The sequence below is a fragment of the Cervus canadensis genome, chromosome 18 (assembly GCF_019320065.1).
Source record: "Cervus canadensis isolate Bull #8, Minnesota chromosome 18, ASM1932006v1, whole genome shotgun sequence".
NCBI lineage: Eukaryota > Metazoa > Chordata > Mammalia > Artiodactyla > Cervidae > Cervus > Cervus canadensis.
This window is the reverse complement of record NC_057403.1, coordinates 39,828,907-39,846,748: the sequence shown is the minus strand read 5'-3', so window position 1 is coordinate 39,846,748 and position 17,842 is coordinate 39,828,907. Positions and strand designations below refer to the sequence as shown.

Here is a 17,842-nt window from a genome sequence, read left to right as displayed (position 1 = left end):
TTTTAAATTAGTAGAGACAACACATATAAGTAGAAGTCCTGTTTCAGCTGCAGAATAATAGTATTCCTGATCTGTATCATCCATATCTTGGCAATCAGCCCATCTCATTCTATTTGGAGAATAAGGTCAGCCTCAAACTCAATTTATCTAATATCCAAAGTTTGTGAAAGTATCAAGTTTTATGAGATTTCTCAGTGAAATTAAGACACTGCTGATCTCATTTCAAAATCAATTTTCTTTCCAGGACAATTCTTGGAAACCTCAAAAATCTCTCGCTTTATATAATAAGCAGTATATACTCAAGGGATGATATCTAAAAGAATAAGTACATTTATATAACAAAGATTCCTTAGTAAGTAGAAGATCACAGTGAAAGTGTCTTTGAAACTTTTTGCCATCTACTGAAAGGCAATAAGCTGATTGATATATCTGAAATACTTGCTAAGATGGATGCATTCTCTATGCTTGGGTCATAGAATATATAGTCCAAATATGATAAAGAGGAATGGGGATGGTAAAGAAAAAATTAGCCCAAGCCTCCAGACTTCTCCAATTTAAAAAGTATTTACCAGTGAAATGATATCTGTACAGTATTTTTAACTGCAGCATTACTTTTAACAGCATATGACTGGAAACAATGCAAATGGCCATTAATGGGAGAGAGGTTAAGTGTTACAGTGCGTGTACCTCTTCAGTCATGTCCGACTCTTTGCAACCCCATGGATTGTAGCCCGCCAGGCTCTTCAGTCCATGGGATTCTCCAGGCAAGAATACTGCAGTGGGTTGCCATGCCCTCCTCCAGGGGAACTTCCCAATCCAGGGATCAAACCTGCGTCTCCTCCTCACCTGCATTTCAGGCGGATTCTTGACTGCTGAGTCACAGGGGAAGCCCCTAAGTGTTACGGTACATCCATACAATGGGCTAGATTGCAGTCCAGAAAAAATAAGCAAGTCCTTTATGTTCTGATAGGAAACAATCTCCAAAATAAATCAAGTGAAAAATAACAGCAGCTCTAGTCTGTTACCATTTGGAGGGGGGTAGGGAGGGAAGGAAGGAAATCAGAGTGAATTTACAAATTTCCTTGTGCAAGCTTAAAAATATCTCTGAAAGAATAAACAAGAAACTGATAATCATGGTTGCTTCCAGGAAGGGGACCAAGGCAGTTGGAAATCTGGGGTAGGAGGGAGAATTTTTAATAACTATCCTTGGTACATATGTAAATATGTTATTGGCTTCCCAGGTAGCTCTAGTGGTAAAGAACCTGCCTTCCAATGCAGGAAACATAATGAGACATGGGTTCGATCCCTGGGTTGGGAAAATCCCTTGGAGGAAGGCATGGCAATCCACTCCAGTATTCTTGCCTGGGGAATCCCATGGACAGAGGAGCCTGGTGGGCTACAGTCCATGGGGTCACAGGGAGTTGGACACGACTGAAGTGACTTAGCAAATAGGTTATTACCTTTAAAAATAAAAGTTTTTTGAAAGGTCAGTTAATAACACTGCTCATCACTATATTCAATAGAATGATTACTAAGATCACATGATACAACAGGGACTAGGCAAATCTGTTCGTTACCCTGGGGTTTAGCAATACTTAGGCCAGTCTGGGAATTCCCATATTGTTTACTCTTCACAGGGGAAATGAATGCTCTGCTTTCATTTGAATGGATTAAGAACACAACTTTGCCAGCCTTCAAAGGCCCCTTCTGTAGTTCACCAGGTTTCTGTAATTTTATATGAAATGGGCAGGACCTATTGGAATGCCAGGTCTTCTGTATTCATTGTTGCTGATGGGAACAAATGGCCCGATACTAGTTTTGTTTATAATCACCCACACCCCCCAAAGAGCCATGTGGTATGCAAATATAATCCTCTCAATAAATATTCATTTGACTGAATGACTCTTTTTCCTTTTTTCATTATAAAAGCAACATGACTTGTTCTGGAGAAAGCCCAGAAATTTCAGTGGTGTTAGTCACGAGACTCTACCTTCTAGGCTTAGTGGAAATTGCTACCATTATCTCTGAGGGCTTCCCAGGTGGCGCTAGTGGTAAAGAACCTATGTGCCAATGCAGGAGACATAAGCGACTTGGGTTTGATCCCTGGGTCGGAAAGATGATCCCTGGGAGGAGGGCATGGTAACCCACTCCAGTATTCTTGCCTGGAGAATCCCACAGACAGAGAAACCTGGCAGGCTGTGGTCCACGGGGTCGCAAAGAGTCAGACACAACTGAAGTGACTTAGCACACATCATCATCTCTACAGCAAGGGTGTCAAAAACAAGTAATGGGTTAATCCCTGATGAAGAGGATTAGCTAACTGGCAGAGTGGATGCTCAGAAACACTCAGAGCTTCTTGCCAGTAAACCATTTCCATCATATCTATTCTAAGAAAACAGCATCACTGGGCACAGTGGGATATAGTCTGCGGAAGGTAAGTACTAACTGCCCTAAGGAGCACGGTGTTCCTCATGTGACTGCCCAGCAGAGACAGCACCAGACCACCATCAGATGCGCGTGCAATCTCCACTTGTCAAAGGAACAGCAGAGCTGTCTCCCACTTCTGCCAGAAATGTTTTCTGTTCTTGAAATGAGGGGAAGACAAATTCCTAAGGGGAAAATCCAAACATTCAACAACGCTTTGTTTCTCCAACAAGGCTTCCCATGTATTGAAGCCCTACAGAAAAGTATTTTGTTCTTAAATATAATTACAGGTGCAGAGGAGGCAGGGTTCTCTAGTGACGGTGGGAACTCACCCGGCACAGACACTATGAAGTCTGTTAATTTCAAGACCAGCCCCGGGAGATGGAGAAACTGATGTCAGATCAGGACCACCGGCCGAGCACTTGAGGCCACCACCGCGGACCAGCGTCTTGGCCTTTGGGAGCGGAGGGTGCGGGGTGCAGGGGGGACGAGGGGGGCGGGGCCGCGAGGCGGGGCGCCGGGTGGTGGGGAGCGCGCACCTGCGGGGGCTGGGGGCGTGGGTAGCGCATAACTGCCGCTCACTCCTCCTCCTTCTCCTTCCTCGCCTCCTCCCCGTCTTCCTTTTCTTCTGTCTCCTCCTCCTTTTTCTCCTTCTCCTCCTGCTCCTCAGGGATCTCCACCAACGGGATCTGTTCGCTGGGATCCGGGCCCGGGCTCACGTGGATCCGCACCGAGTGCTCCTCTGGCCGCGCCGCGGCCTCCTCGTCTCCATCCAGCCTCTCCTGGGAGGCAGGTGGTGGAGAGCGCGGCGCCGGGGCCTCTGGGGCAGGGGCCTCTGGGGCCGGGGGCTCTGGGGCCGGGGGCTCTGGGGCCGGCGGCTGTGGGGCGGGGGCCTCTGGGGCCAGGGGCTCTGGGGCCGGCGGCTGTGGGGCGGGGGCCTCTGGGGCTGGAGCCTCTGGGGCCGGCGGCTCTGGAGCCGGGTGCTGTTCTGGGGCGGCCGATCCCGTCTGTCCCAGGGCGGCATCTTCCGAGCTCTTGGCCTGGAATCCAGAAAGAGTGACTAGTGAGGCAGAGGGGTCTTGGAGGGGTCTCGGACACTTTCCTCATCCTCGGACCCCTGAGAGGACGATGGCACCCTGCAGGTGAAATCTAACAGTTGTAACATTGGACGGCGCTGCGTCAGGCTTATTTGGTAGAAACATATATTGTGGGGAAGTTTAAGGATTCAAAGTCTGGGTAGGGTTTGGTGAAGGTCTTTGGGATATTTAGGTGTCTGTGGAGCTGTAGGGCTGGAAGCCTGAGTGAGAATGTGGGTTCAACGGCAGGGCCCCGCACTGAAATGAGGGAGGAGAGAGAGGCTGTGACCAGGAGGTACCGCCGCCAAGGCCTCTGCAAAGCTTAGCCGGCCTGCCCCGCCCAGCTAGCCTGGATGTGTGTTCGCTGGAGTATGAGAAAAACTCTAAGCAAATAAGGTAAAGGCTGAGAATTCCCTGGTGGTCCAATGGTCAGCACTCTGCACTTCCCTTGCCAGGGCTGAGTTCAATTCCTGGTCGGGGAACTAAGATCCCACAAACCAGAGGGTGCAGTCAAAAAAAACGAGAGAGAGAGAGAGCAAGAGATAAATAAATATAAGGTAAAGGCTGTGAGAGCAGAAGCAGTTGTGGCCTGCCCATTTCTCGGAGGGTCTCTCAGGTTGAGACCCCCAGGGAAGAATGGGCTGGGCGCCACTGGCGTTGGGCTGAACTGAGCCCCTGTGTTTGTGGACTTGGTGGGTACGTCCAGTCTCCACCCTGCGGGGTTCTAGGGACCCAGGTTCCTATGGGTATAATTAGGGAAGTGGGTGAAAATCCAAGCCTTTGTGGATACCCATGGCCCCTCCTGCTGTCTGACCCCATCTGGGAGTGGGAGGAAGCTGGGGAGGGAACAGCCCCCAGAGGAGAAGGCCCGGTGGTTCTTAGGGAGTTTCACATGAGAGCAGTCAGTGTGCTTATTATGGAGACTAGCGAGCCCCTGAAGTGTACTCAAGTCAGAGGGTGCTGGAGGAAGGGAACTGGGTAAAGGTGGGGTTACCCAAGAAGCTCCTGGATAGCAAGGCAGTTCTGGGACCTGCAGCTCCCCGTCTTGCTGTTTCTGCATGTTTTGGAATGCCTGTTTCACCTCACCACCCTCAAACCCTGACAACACACTTCCAGGGCAGGATGCCTCGTGGGGCCCCTCGTGGGATCTTCTTGAAGCATCCTGCTGTGAACGGAGCCAGAAGGATCATGGGAAGGTTGATCAAATGTTTCACCTTGTTGAACATGCTTTTATACAAGTATCCAAGATATCCTGCTTCATCTCTGCCACCCCGTGGGACAGCCAGGAGTAACCTGGGTCCCAGGATGTCCTGGAGGAGCTTCCCCAGGACACAGGGTGACAGAGCCAGGGTTTGGACCTGTGTCTTTAGGCTGCTGTTTAAGAGTTCCTTGCACTCCGCCCTTCTGCCCGGGTTGTTCTAAAACTGCCTTTTATGAGCACCTGTATGCAAATTGAATGCACATCTTCAAGCTGCCTGGGTGAAGAGCTAACACTTAGAAGCAACAAATTGCTGATCCATTTCAGATAAAACCTTTCACTGTGCTGAGAACACTATCAGAGCGCCCGTTTACTCAGCTCCACACACCAGCCAGCACCTAAGAGCCCAAGTTTAAAAACCAGCTCAACCTTGCCCTTAACAGTTTGTGAGCCAGACAGTCACATCTCTCCTCAGTCTGAGAATTTGTCCATTTCTTCCAAGTTGTCCATTTTATTGGCATAGAGCTGCTGGTAGTAGTCTCTTATGATCCTTTGTATTTCAGAGTTGTCTGTTGTGATCTCTCCATTTTCATTTCTAATTTTGTTGATGTGGTTCTTCTCCCTTTGTTTGTTGATGAGTCTGGCTAACGGTTTGTCAATTTTATTTACCTTTTCAAAAAACCAACTTTCAGCTTTGTTGATTTTTGCTATGGTCTCTTTTGTTTCTTTTGCATTTATTTCTGCCCTAATTTTTAAGATTTCTTTCCTTCTACTAACCCTGGGGTTCTTCATTTCTTCCTTCTCTAGTTGCATTAGGTGTAGAGTTTGGTGGATGTATCTGGAGAATGTCTTGGAACCCTAGGTGACTTGGGTGTCATTCCCTGACTCCTGCTGTCAAATGACCTCTGAACAGGTCTCCTGGACTCTGACACCAGCCTGGACTGAGACAAGTTCACCAGGCTCCTTTGAATTCTGTCATGTAGACTGCCGTCCGCTCCCCATCCCCACCACTGAGCTTCTGCCTAACCCCATCCCCCCCCTTTCCCAGCAGCCTTCCTAAAGGACAGTTATGAACAACCATAATTAGTGCAATAATTCTAATTGGCATTCTTGGCATTAGTCACAGAAAAAAGTCCCAGAACTAATTTTAAAATTCCCTTTAGACTTAGGGGGTGGGGACCGTTGGCACCAGGCCTGTTGCCTTGGTTTTTCCTTTCAAATCTTTTAAATTGTCATAGACACAACATTAGATATGAGACCATCTCTGTTGTCTGGGGAGGGACATTCCCTGCCCACACCCACTGCTCCTACCTCTGCAGCAGCACCCGAACTTCCATTTGGGGGAACACTCCTCACCCCAGCCCCTCCCCACTCTGAGTCCATGGGTGGGCACATGAGCTGGTCCTCACCAGAGACCACATTGGTGCTCCACACCTCAGGAATTGACATGTGACTCAATTCTGTCCAATGACTATGAACCCTGGGACTTCTTGTTGGGACTACTGGGAAAGAGGTACTTTCTGTGGCAGTTGCTCAGCCAGGAGGATGTAACATTAGGGGCTGTCATGTTAAGCCCCTGGGGCCCTGCCTGGGAATGGAGCCACCGGCCAGGGAAGCAGAGGTGACAGAATGGCAGATCTCATCCTATTGGCATCATTTGAACTTGTAGATCCAGGCTTGCCTGAACCTTTCAGTGACCTGCTCCAGCAAATTCCCTGTTTTCTCAAGCTAATTTGAGCTTGCACTGTCAGTTGCATTTCTGTCACTTGCAACCAAATGAATCCAGACTGATAGAAAGAAGGAAAAATAGTCCCTACAATGGAACGCCTGGGTCCTGAGGCCTTTTCCCTAGCACGTGGTTAAAATGACCCAGGTGGCTGGGTCTCCAACTGCATTACCTGTTCCAGCAACTGCTGCTGTCTGGCGGCCGCCTCCAGCGCGGCCAGCTCCTTGAGTCGAGCCCTGAGGAGGGCAAGCTTGCCGCCTTTGCCTCCCTTGGCACCCATCTTTCCTGCTGCGGCCAGGGCGGCATTGAAGAGCTTGGGGGTGCCCGCCCGCGGAGGGAGAATAAGCACACTCTTCTCCTTGGGCTTGTTGTTATTTCTCAGCATTCGCCTGAAAGAAAGCAGCATCCGCTAACATCACCGGCAAGCTCTGGGAGAGAACGAAGCCTCACTCATTTGGGCAGAGCCCTTTAGCTGAGTTGTGTGATGCAGGCTGGTTTGGCTGACAGTTTGAGGTCCTTTTCTGAGCCCAGCACAGTGCTGCTTGGGACATCACATCTCACTGAACGATCAGAACAGTCATAATGATTGGGGTCTTACTGAGGCTCAGAGGGGCTGAGTGACTTTTCTGAGGTTACACAGAAAATGATGCAGGATACTTTAATATATGGAATCGGAAACAGGATGCCCAGAGGAAAAAGAGCCTGAGCTTCTTGCTACTCCTTCTTTGGCTTTATTGTCATTTTATCATCATCACCATGACCATCATCCACACGGAGGGTCTATATGTGTCAGGCTGTGTGCTCAGACCTTTACAGGCAGGCATTCTTTGGTGATCCCCATGATCCCCTTTCCTGGTGTTTACACCTCTGTGTGACCCCCTTCCTTTGAGTGTGGTGGGACATGTGACTTGCTTTCAATCAATGGAATACAACCAGGGAGCTCAAATGTCGTTTTTGTGAATGTAAGCCACATAGGATTGCGGCCTCCGTCCTGCAAGACTCCTTCCCCTGCTGGCTTTGATGAAGTAAGCAGTCATGCTGGGGGAGACCGAAACCTGAGCGTGGCCACTGGCCAGTGACTGAAGCTGCCCCCAGCCCCACAGCCACGAGGAACTGAATTCAATCAACGACTGTGGGACCTTGGAAGATCCTTCCCCAGTTGAGACTTGAGATAAGACCCAGCTCGGGCCCACATCTTGATGACTGCCTTGTACTGGACGCACCTAAGCTGTCCCCAGACTTCCGACCCCTAGAAACTCTGAGATGATAAATATGCGTGATTTTAAGCCACTCCACCTATGGTAACATTGTTATGCCACAACAGATAACTGATCTGCTCTCTGTTCTTTATCAGAGTAATCCTTGCACTAATCCTCACACGAAGGTCCTATTATTCTCCCTCATTTCAAATGAGAATATGGAAGCCCAGAGAGGGTGAGTAATTTTCCCAAGGCCACACAGCCGGGAAGTAGCAGAGTTGGAATTCAAACCCATGCCTTTGACCCCAGCACCCCATGTCTTAATGATTACAAAGGAATATCACGTTTATTATTTTCTTGGATGCTGACAATACTCTGTGACAATACTCCATGGGTTAGGTGTGGGTTTGGGGACCCCACAGGGGCCTTGCTCCTGGCTGTGCCTGCAGTGTGCTGGCCAGAGGGATTATTGTACCTAAAAGAGCTGGGGAAACTGAGGCTCAGTATGAAATGAGTGACATGTCCAAGGTTGTAAGAGGTGGCAGAGACAGAACTACAACCCAGATCTCAATGCAATATACCACTCTGCTTCTCTAAATAAGGAGAGAATGTTCCATCAGAGAGAGCCCTGGCCTTTTCTAAGGAACTGTTCATGCTACTGACACGTGGTGAGTGGTTTGGCTCAAGAACAAACGAGCTTGGCCTGTAATCTAGCCGGCCTCGGCAACTAATTGGCAAATTCATTCATCAGGGTCCCAGCAAAACTTGTTTAAAAATGAGGCCATTACTAGCTGCTTATCTAATCAGACGCAATGGATTTAAATTGTGCATATTGATATTAATTGCCCAAGACTTGCATTGTCTAGCTGGGGCTCCCCCGGGAGGCCACAAACACAATAATCATGAGGGACCTCTTCCAGGCCTGGCGCTGTCACCTGTGTTATCTGAGTCCATAATTCACAGCACGGCCGTCCGTGGGAAGGCTCAGCGTGGTGCTCAAATGACATGGAGGCAGCAGCTATGGGACCTTTGCTGATTGCTAATGGCTGTCTCTGTTTTGAAACACTGAGCTGACTTCTGGGACATTTCCAGATTAAGGAAATTTATCCTCATTTTCAGCTGACACGCGTTTCACTATAATTACTGTATAATTCACCCCTGGAGAGAGAGGCATGGATGAGACCTTTTTGCCTCGTTTCTTGGAGTGGCCAGGTCAGAGAACGGAGCATCTCACATCTTTGGGGCCTTGGGTCCCCCATCTGTAAAGTGGGCAGCTTGGACAGAATCCCAGGCGGGGCTCTCACCAACTCAGACACCCCCAGGCCCTGTGGTTCTCAGCCCCGTCTCTCCTTGGGTGGGCAGAGCTCATCTGTGACCCCCCGCCTCTCTCCTGAAGCTTGCCTGTCCAGAGAAGCAGCCTCTGAAGAGCCGTGTCACTGCCCCCTCTGGAGGTGGCCTTCCTCCTCCTTCCTCTGGTTGCCTCTGGCCAGCACACTGCAGGCACAGCCAGGAGTGAGGCCTCTGTGGGACCCCCAAACCCACACCTAAGCCAGGTGGAGGGATGGGGTAACAGCTCTAAGTATGGCTTTTCTGAGCCATGCTCCTCTTGCAGGGGGGCAGGAAGGGAAGGGGAGGGGGACCTGGGGCCCGTTCTCAGACTTAAAGTCAGTTCTCATTATCCGCAGTGGTTAAACTCTGTCAAGCGTCTGCAGACACGGAATTAGTGACTACTGAGCAATGGCTTTTCGGGAAAATACAGGATTTGGTTACTGTGAGCCTCTCAACACAACATTTTCATCAACTGATCATTTTCTAACCTTGTCTTGTGTGTGTGTGTGGTGTCTGTTTTAAAGACATCTTATTTAATATTGTTGATTCATTTACAATGAACGTGTGGCTCTGTGACTCAGGCCTATACATGGAATCACGAGGCCTCACTTTAGCACTGCACCTGGGGCCATTTTAATAGTGAACCACGAACAAAATTCACAAAAATGTGAAAAACGTGGTACAAAGTGAACCACAGAGAGACACTTGTTTCCAATCTGAGCTGAAATAGGAAGGCAGAGTGTCACCTTCTTCAATTTAGTTGGAAAGTGCACTTCCAGTGACTCAAATTTTTGCCACTGGGCACGCATCTGCGAATGTCCCTATAAGCCTTTGAGTATTGATTTGGGGGTTATGAATAAATTTTAGTGAGTAGGTGAATTGAAAATACAGAAGCCATGAATAATGAGGGTTGACTCTCTCTCAGGAGAGTAGGGTGAAGCAGGCAGACTTGGCAAAATTTGAATATGCTACTTATATGTTAATTGACTTTATTTCTATTTCCTGTTTCTTTCGCGGAAGCTCAGGTAACCAGCCATTGGAAGGGCCCAGTGGCTGCTCTGTGAGCAGCCAGGTAAGATGAGTTACGGAGCAGCTTCCTTCCCCGGGAGACCCCAGCGCCTTGTCTGTATTATGCTCTAAGGTTGACACTGCTTCCACTCATCTGGGAGCTGCCAAAGGGATTTCATTAAAAACTTAAGTCACAGAAAGTTCCTCTGCAGTGTAAAACCCTGCAGAGCTCCCGTCTCCCTCAGACTAAAAACTAAAGCTATATGTGAGACTTCCCCTATAAGGCCCTACCCAATCTCACCCCTTCCACTCCTCCCATCCCATAACAACCTATGCTCATTTTGTTGCTGGTCTCTGTGAAACACCAAGTCTGTGCCTCCTCTGAACCTTCACACATGCTGTTCCCTCTGCTTGGCATGCTTGTCCCTGCAGGCAGCTCACTCCTTCACTCTGGGCTGGTCTCCGCTGAGGTGCCATGTCCTTAGAATGACTCTTCCTGACCAACTTATCGCACATAGCTCCCTCCATCACCTCTGTCTCCTCAGGAGGCTTTATATTTCCTTATGGCCTTTATCTCCAGCTGACATATCACACAGTCACTCATTTCTCCACTGCTGGTCTCCCCGGCTAGAACGTAAGCTTTGTTTGGTCTCTGCTGTGTCCCCAGGGCCTCGACATATCAGCTCAATAAATTATTGTGCTGTATGAATGGATACTGGTGAGTTTTTTCCCTCGATCATGATCATTCTCGGTGTAGTTTATTCATGGTGACTGAAATGGAAAATATGAATATATGTTAAAAGGTATGGGAGGAAATGCCAGATAGGTGGGTTAAAAAGATATTATCCCACGGAAAATTACAGAGAGAATTTAATGGATAAAGAGGAACCATCATTATTATTAACATATATTGAGCTCCCTTGTGTGCTGGGCCCCCTGCTGGAGACATTCACACACACTGTTTTTATTTAATTGGCTCCACAACAAAGGGATCACCCTTGTTTTCCAGTGGAGAAACTGAGATCAGAAAGAAAGGTAGCTTTTCCGAGGTCACGCAGCCAGTACTGCGCACAGACAGCCTTTGAATCCCATCGCTCTCCCGTCTGCTTTTCTACCACATCAAGCTGCATCCGTTGCTCAATTTAAAACCTGATCTTATGGGTTTGAAAGCAAAACAACTGATTTTCTTACCTATTCCAGGGGATTCCTAGCAGTCCTGTGGTTAGGATGCCAGGCTTTCACTGCCGGGGGCAGGGTTCAGTCCCAGGCTGGGAAACTTAAGATCCCACAAGCTGCACAGCACAGCCAAAAATAAAAATAAAAAAAACAAAACTCCCAATCCCCCAACAACACAAAGTACAGATGCATGAGCTTATTCACTGCAGTACTATCTATAACTGCAAAATATTGGAACCAGCCTACATGCCCATTCATAGGAATGTTTTGCAGTTGTCAAAAGGAACAAGGAAGTTGTCTGTAGACTAATAGAGAATGTTTTCTTGGATTTATTGTCACATGAAAAAAGTCAAGTGCAAAAGAGAATCTACAGTATGCTACCCTTTGTGTAAGACAGGGAAGTAACAAAATGGTCACGATCTTCCTATTTTTGCAAAAAGAAACACAGGAATTAAAAAGCAGAAACTAATGAGATTAGGCTCCTATAGAGGGTGGGTGGCAACAAGTGGGGGTACTTGGGACTCTGAGTGCACTGTTTTGTAGACTTCTGCCATGTTAACGTTCTACATATTCCAAACATATAAAATCAACAAAAAGTGGGGAAACACTAAAACGGAATGAAAAATGAAATGTGTGAACCTAGCTGTACTTCAAATGAACAGAACAACCACAGTAAAGGCAAGAAAACAGAGAATCAATTCGAACAACTGAATACAACATGTATATCATAGGTACTCAGGCTAAAGACAGAAGGAACTACTCTCTACTTAAGGCTTTCTTCTTTCCAATAGTGTGGGATAGGAATTCTGGTACTACATTATACTGTAGGACAGAACAAATGAATAAATGTAATGAGGATAAAGGGACTCAAATTTCTCAGTGTTGAGAAAGAAATTTACAAATCTGGAAAAGGAGATTAGAATGAACTCTGTGATACTGGATTGAAATTGTTAGATGGAAATAGAGACATAGATAGACACAGACAAAAAAACAGATGTTGATGTTTATGTATATGATGTGCATATACGTATATATTTGCATTTATACACACAAATGTACATGTGGGTACCTTTTCCAGCTGCACATGTGGGTATATTTCCCAGCTCTATCCACTGTGAAGGCCTAGTAGCAACCCAGTAGCAATGAGTGAGTGAGTGAGTGAAAGTCACTCAGTCACGTCTGACTCTTTGTGACCCCATGGACTATACAGTCCATGGAATTCTCCAGGCCAGAATACTGGAGTGGGTAGCTGTTCCCTTCTCTAGGGGATCTTCCCAACCCAGGGATCACACCCAGGTCTCCAGCATTGCAGACAGATTCTATACCAGCTGAGTCATGAGGGAAGCCCAAGAATATGGGAGTGGGTAGCCTATCCCTTCTCCAGGGGATCTTCCCAACCCAGGAATCAAACCAGTGTCCCCTGCATTGCAGGCAGACTCTTTACCAGCTGAGCTACCAGGGAGTATTCAGACCTTAGTTTCCGAAAACCATTCCCTTCTAAAAGGAATCAAGCCTCCTTGGAGAAATGACCATTTCCAGGGATGCAGCAGGGAAAGTGTAAGATGAATCTAAGGCAACTTATTATGCCTATAAGCAAAAAAGTGCTAAAATATAACAGGGACGTAACAGAAGTTCACTACACCCAGCCTGCAGAGGTGTCCAGTGGCCAGTCTGGAACTGGAGCATCAAAACCATGATTGTAACAGGGTATTCATGGAATAAAGCAAATCTGTATCTCTATAAATAGATAAATGAATAAACAAATGGGAAAGAAAAGAAAGTTCTTCCATATAGTAGGACACTAGTTAATAAATGTAGCAGGCATGATGGAGATAGAAAATCACCATTTGCAACCATCATGGCAATCATTGCAAGGAACCTTCATTGGAGGCTGAAAGTAGTGAGTGAAAGCAAGATGAAGAACAGGAAATCTAAATCATCTTGACTTCTTACTCATTACTTACTAATTATTTAACCAGTGATCAGGGTAAAAATCATCAGTATAGTGAGAAAGCAGCAGCGTGCCTCTCGATATGCTGTACTGAGAAGGACACAACATCACTTCTCAGCAATTTCTGCCTCAAACGCAGAACCTGAAGATAATGATGAGAAAATATTAACATCACGTAAACTTAAATGGAGGGGACTTCCCTGGCGGCTCAGTGGTAAGGAGTCTGCCTGCCAGTGCAGGGGATATGGGTTCAATCCCTGGTCCACATGCCATTGAGCAACTAAGCCTGTGTGCCACAACTACTGAGCCAGCACTCTAGCTCACGTTCTAGAGAAGCCACTGCAACGAGAAGCCTGAGCACTGCACCTAGGGAGAAGCCCCTGCTGGCCACAACTAGAGAAAGCATGTGTGTAGCAATGAAGACCCAGCACAGCCAGAAATAAATAAATGTATCTTTTCAAAAAAACTTAATGGAGGGGTATTCTGCAAAATAACTGGCCTGTCCTCTTCAGAGATGTTAAGATCAATAAAGATCTTAAAGATCAATAAAGATCTGGGACTCTGGTCCCAGATCAAAGGAGACTAACATGGCAACGTCATGCAAAGGGGATCCAGGAATAGAAAAGAAGAAAAGAAAAGCTATAAAAGACCCTCTTGGAACAATTAGCAAAATTAGACTATGGATTAGAGGTGAGATAACAGTATTGTTTCAATCTCCAATTTCCTAGTTTTTAGGAAGGTACTACGGTTATGTAAAAGAAAGTCTGAGTCCTTAAGAAAAATGCACATTAAAGTCTATATGGATTTTTTTTAATTAAAAAAAAAAATGTACCTGGCCTTCTTGCGGAGCAACTTCTGAGACTCAGGATAATGCACAAGAATTTCATTCAGGTCCTTCTTATCCAGAATGAAGAGGTTGGTAAACCCATGGGCCACCACGTTAGCTGTGCGCCGGTTCCCGCCCCCAACAGCCAGCAAGCTGGGGCAGAGACGAGAGGGAGGTGAGGCCCTTCGAGGTGTGGTTTTGATCACATCAGCACCTTCATTTTCACCCCTGCCTGGAGCACCATGATGGCCTCAGGTGGGTGAGAGCTGGGCCTGAGACAGGCTGGGACCTGGGGCCCTTTACTGCAGGGCTGCAACGCTTGCACCTGGACAAACGTCTGCTCCTTGACACCCTAGCCACCCCTCTGGCCCAACCCCTGGACACACCCCTACCTTGAGCCCATATAAGAAACCAGCTCATCCCCCCACCCCACCTTAGGCAACAAGTGAGCAAGGGAAACTTTTGCTCGTTCTTTCTCCCTCCTGTGTGACCAGGGCCTCAACAAAGCCTTGCCTGAATTTCTTCTCTGACCTCCCATCAATTTCCACACCCTGGTCGGTATCAGTCCCACCTCTCTCACATGTCAGCAAGTGCCGGTACAGCCCGCACCGTGGTTTCCTCAAACCCACCAGAGGGCCCTTGAGGATGTGGTCCCCGGCCACGGGTCACACCCCCTTCCCCAGCCTTTGCCCGGGTCCCCTCGTCTCACCCCGCTCTGACCTTATTTCTCCGAACACAGATCCAGCCTTCAGCGTCACCAGCACGGATTTCCCATCCGGGCCACCCAAGACCTGCACCTGCCCCGCCTGGATGATGTACATTTCCCGGCCTATCTCCCCCTGAAACAGAGAAGGGGCGGTCCCCCTGTCATCACCAAAGGCGACCACAGAAGCAGCGGGGCTGGGACCGGATGCTGGTGGCACAGCATGGGGGACCAGCCCTTCTGCTGGCTTGGCATGTGGTTCCCCTCGGGGGCCTCAGTCTCTCCATCTGTGGACTGGGGAGAGTGACCACCCCCACCCTGCCAGCCTGCCTAACAGGATTATGGTAGGGACTTAGCGGTATGATGGAAAGTGCTAGATAAGGAGGCCCAGGTGTAGGAGTATCTGGCAGATTCCCAACTGTGCATACCATGAGGGCCCCGAGGCACGGAAAAGCCCACACTGTTCACACAATCGGCTGATACCTGTGACTCCCCCACATCCTATCAGGTGCTTGGGAGGCATTTGCTAACCGACTTGGGAATGACAGCATGAATGAGAATGGCCAGCACTTGTCTATCACTTCTCCGTGCCAGGTGCTGCTCTAATGTTTCATGTGGCTGGGACCACTGAGTCCTCAACAGCCCTCTGCGGTGGGAACTCTGCCCAAGGTCACAGAGTTCAGCAAAGCAGAGCCGGGATTTGAACCCAGGCCATCCAGCGCTCACGGTTGTTATGAGTTGAACTAAGTGCCCCTGCAAATCCGTATGTTGAAGTCCTAGCACCCAGCTCCTCAGAATGTGACCTTATCTGGAAAAAGGATCATCAGAGATGTAAAGAATTAAGTGAAGATGAGATCATGCTGGAGTTGGGGGAGCCCCTAACCCAATAGGACTGGTGTCCTTATAAAGGGGCCTTTGGGTACAAAGTCAGGCGTACAGGGAAGGTGGTGTGAAGAGACACAGGGAGGAGACAGTCAGGTACAAGTCGAGGAGAGAAGCCTGGAGCAGATCCTTCGCTCACTGTTCTCAGGAGGCACCTACCCCCCTGACGCTTGGACCTTGGACTTCTGGCCTCCAGAATTGTGAGTCAATGCGTTTCTGTCGTTTAAGCCATTGTGTCTGTGGTACTTTGTTATGGCAGCCCTAGCAGACTGATACAATTTGGTCTTACTCCCAAATTAAACCAAAGGAATGAATGAATGACTTGCTTCAGACTACAATCAGAAATAGCCAGTCTGCCAAGCACCTTCTAATCCTCATGCCCTCACAGGCCGGCACCCTGGCCAGCTACCTATTGGTCATACCTGGCGTGTTTAAGGAGAGACAGACCAAGGACAGGTAAGGAGCTTTTGCTTTTGATTCATTTGACAAATGTTTCTTGGGCATCTCACACATGCATGGCCTTCTTAACAACAACAACAAAAAAGTCTCCTTCCCCTGTTTCAGAGTCCAATTTGACAAGGGACTGAAATGTGAGGTGTCCAAAGCACTCACCCTCATCTCACTAAGCAGCCCAGGGGTGGCCTAGGTGTGTCTCAGCGAGATTGTCACAGAACAAAACCTGTCAGCAGAGGGCGCCATTCACACATGTTCACCAAGTGTTCAGCTTCCGCAGCAAACTCCCCAACAATCTGATTCTCTCTTTCTCATCCAAAGTCAAGTCTTCATTACCCACAAGGATACTAGCTACAGCAATGGCACCAACTCTGCTGGCCATGGTGCCAGACTCCATATGCTCATATGTTTTAATTCTCACAACCACCCCATGAGGGAGATACTATTAATATCCCTACTTTACCTATGAAAAGAGTCAGACTCAGAGAGGGCAAGCCACTTCCCCAAGGCTGCACAGCGAGGAAGTGACCCCAGTGTCAGACAAATCACTATTGCTCCCAAACCTCTCCTGGCCGTGAAGGCTGCAGCTTTGAATTCTCAGCCATTGACAGCATCCGTGTCCCTCTTCCTTCAGCTCTTTGCTTCCAACTGTACGCTGTTGTGCAGCATACAACCTGGAGTCGGGGCCCTTCTGGGGCTGGGGGTTTCTGAGTCTTACAGGGGGTTCTTGGGCAGGATTTCCACCCCCGTTCACACACTAAGCCTTACTAACAGCTCTGAAATCTGGTCCCTGCTCCCTGACCCTGACCACTCAGTCACCAAGTGACCTCAGTCTCACCTTAAATCCCAAAAAACGGGAGCAGAAGGGGCCTTAGAGACTGTCTAGCCCTGGGATGCAAATCCATATGCTCCCCAGGATCAGGTGGGTGATGGAAAGGAGAGAAGTGAGCCGGTAGGGCAGTCGGGAGTGGTGGGGCATGGGGCATCTCTTCAGAGCCATTCCCTTCTCCACTCCAGAGGACTCTTGCTATTTGGGAAAGTGGGGCTCAGTGCTGGCCAGTTTTCTGTTTTCAGCCAGAAATCTGGATTTTTATGTGAAACCTTCCTTTTTTTTTTTTTTTTTTTTGGCTGTACTGCATAGCTGACAGGATCCTAGTTCCCCAACCAAGGATTGAACCTGGGTCACGGCAGTGGAAATACCGCATGCTAACCACTGGACCACCAGGGAATTCCAGAAACCTTCCCATTTTTTACAGGTTGGAGACTAATTCAAAGCTTCATTTTTAGATTAAACTGGGTGTGTGGGGAGGAAACAACCCATGAAACATTGTGGGCTGGCTCCTTGGCAAGGACCATCAGTTTGCAACCTCTGACCTATCCCTCCCCTTGTCCAGCCCCATTTTCCTGACAGGAAGACCAAGACCCTGGAAGCAGTTTCATGTACACAGTCAAGACCTGACCCTCTTTTGGCTCCTCACTTTCCTCTTCTGTAAAGTGGGGTTCCTCATCCTGGTCCCCATGGTCCCCTGAGGAGGGAGCCAGGCTGAGACACATCTGAGCTTGTGCCCGGAGCTCCTTCTGCCAAACAAGCCGGGAGCCCTGGGGTCAGCTTGCCACCTGCCTCCCCTCCCAGCAATTCTGCTCTGCCCACACCTGCAAACCTCACCACCTTCCCAGGGGCCCCCTCCAGCCCAGCTCCAATTGGCAGGGGCTGTGAATCCCAGACTGCCTTGCGGCTGCCCCAGCCACTCACCTTCTTACACACGTAGTCATTGGGCAGGTAGACGACAGAGCGCAGCCTCTTCAGCATGTCAAAGATCATCTGCCGGTCACAGCCCTGGCCCCGAGAGGAGCGGAAGGAGCCATTTAGAGGAAGGCATGGGCTCGGGGC

At 48.6% G+C, this 17,842-nt stretch overlaps 1 protein-coding gene across 1 annotated transcript in view; it reads right to left on the bottom strand.

Annotated features, from left to right (window-relative positions):
- Positions 1-2,996: 2,996 nt before the first annotated feature.
- CNGB1 (cyclic nucleotide gated channel subunit beta 1) overlaps positions 2,997-17,842 on the bottom strand; it is a 74,095-nt gene continuing 59,249 nt past the window's right edge. The window contains exons 28-32 of the mRNA XM_043436424.1: positions 17,705-17,788; positions 14,634-14,752; positions 13,920-14,066; positions 6,597-6,813; positions 2,997-3,464 (exon numbers count right to left, since the gene is read on the bottom strand). Of these exons, the coding sequence (XP_043292359.1) occupies positions 3,003-3,464; positions 6,597-6,813; positions 13,920-14,066; positions 14,634-14,752; positions 17,705-17,788 (1,029 nt within the window). The 3' untranslated portion in view covers positions 2,997-3,002. The remainder of the gene's footprint in view (positions 3,465-6,596; positions 6,814-13,919; positions 14,067-14,633; positions 14,753-17,704; positions 17,789-17,842) is intronic.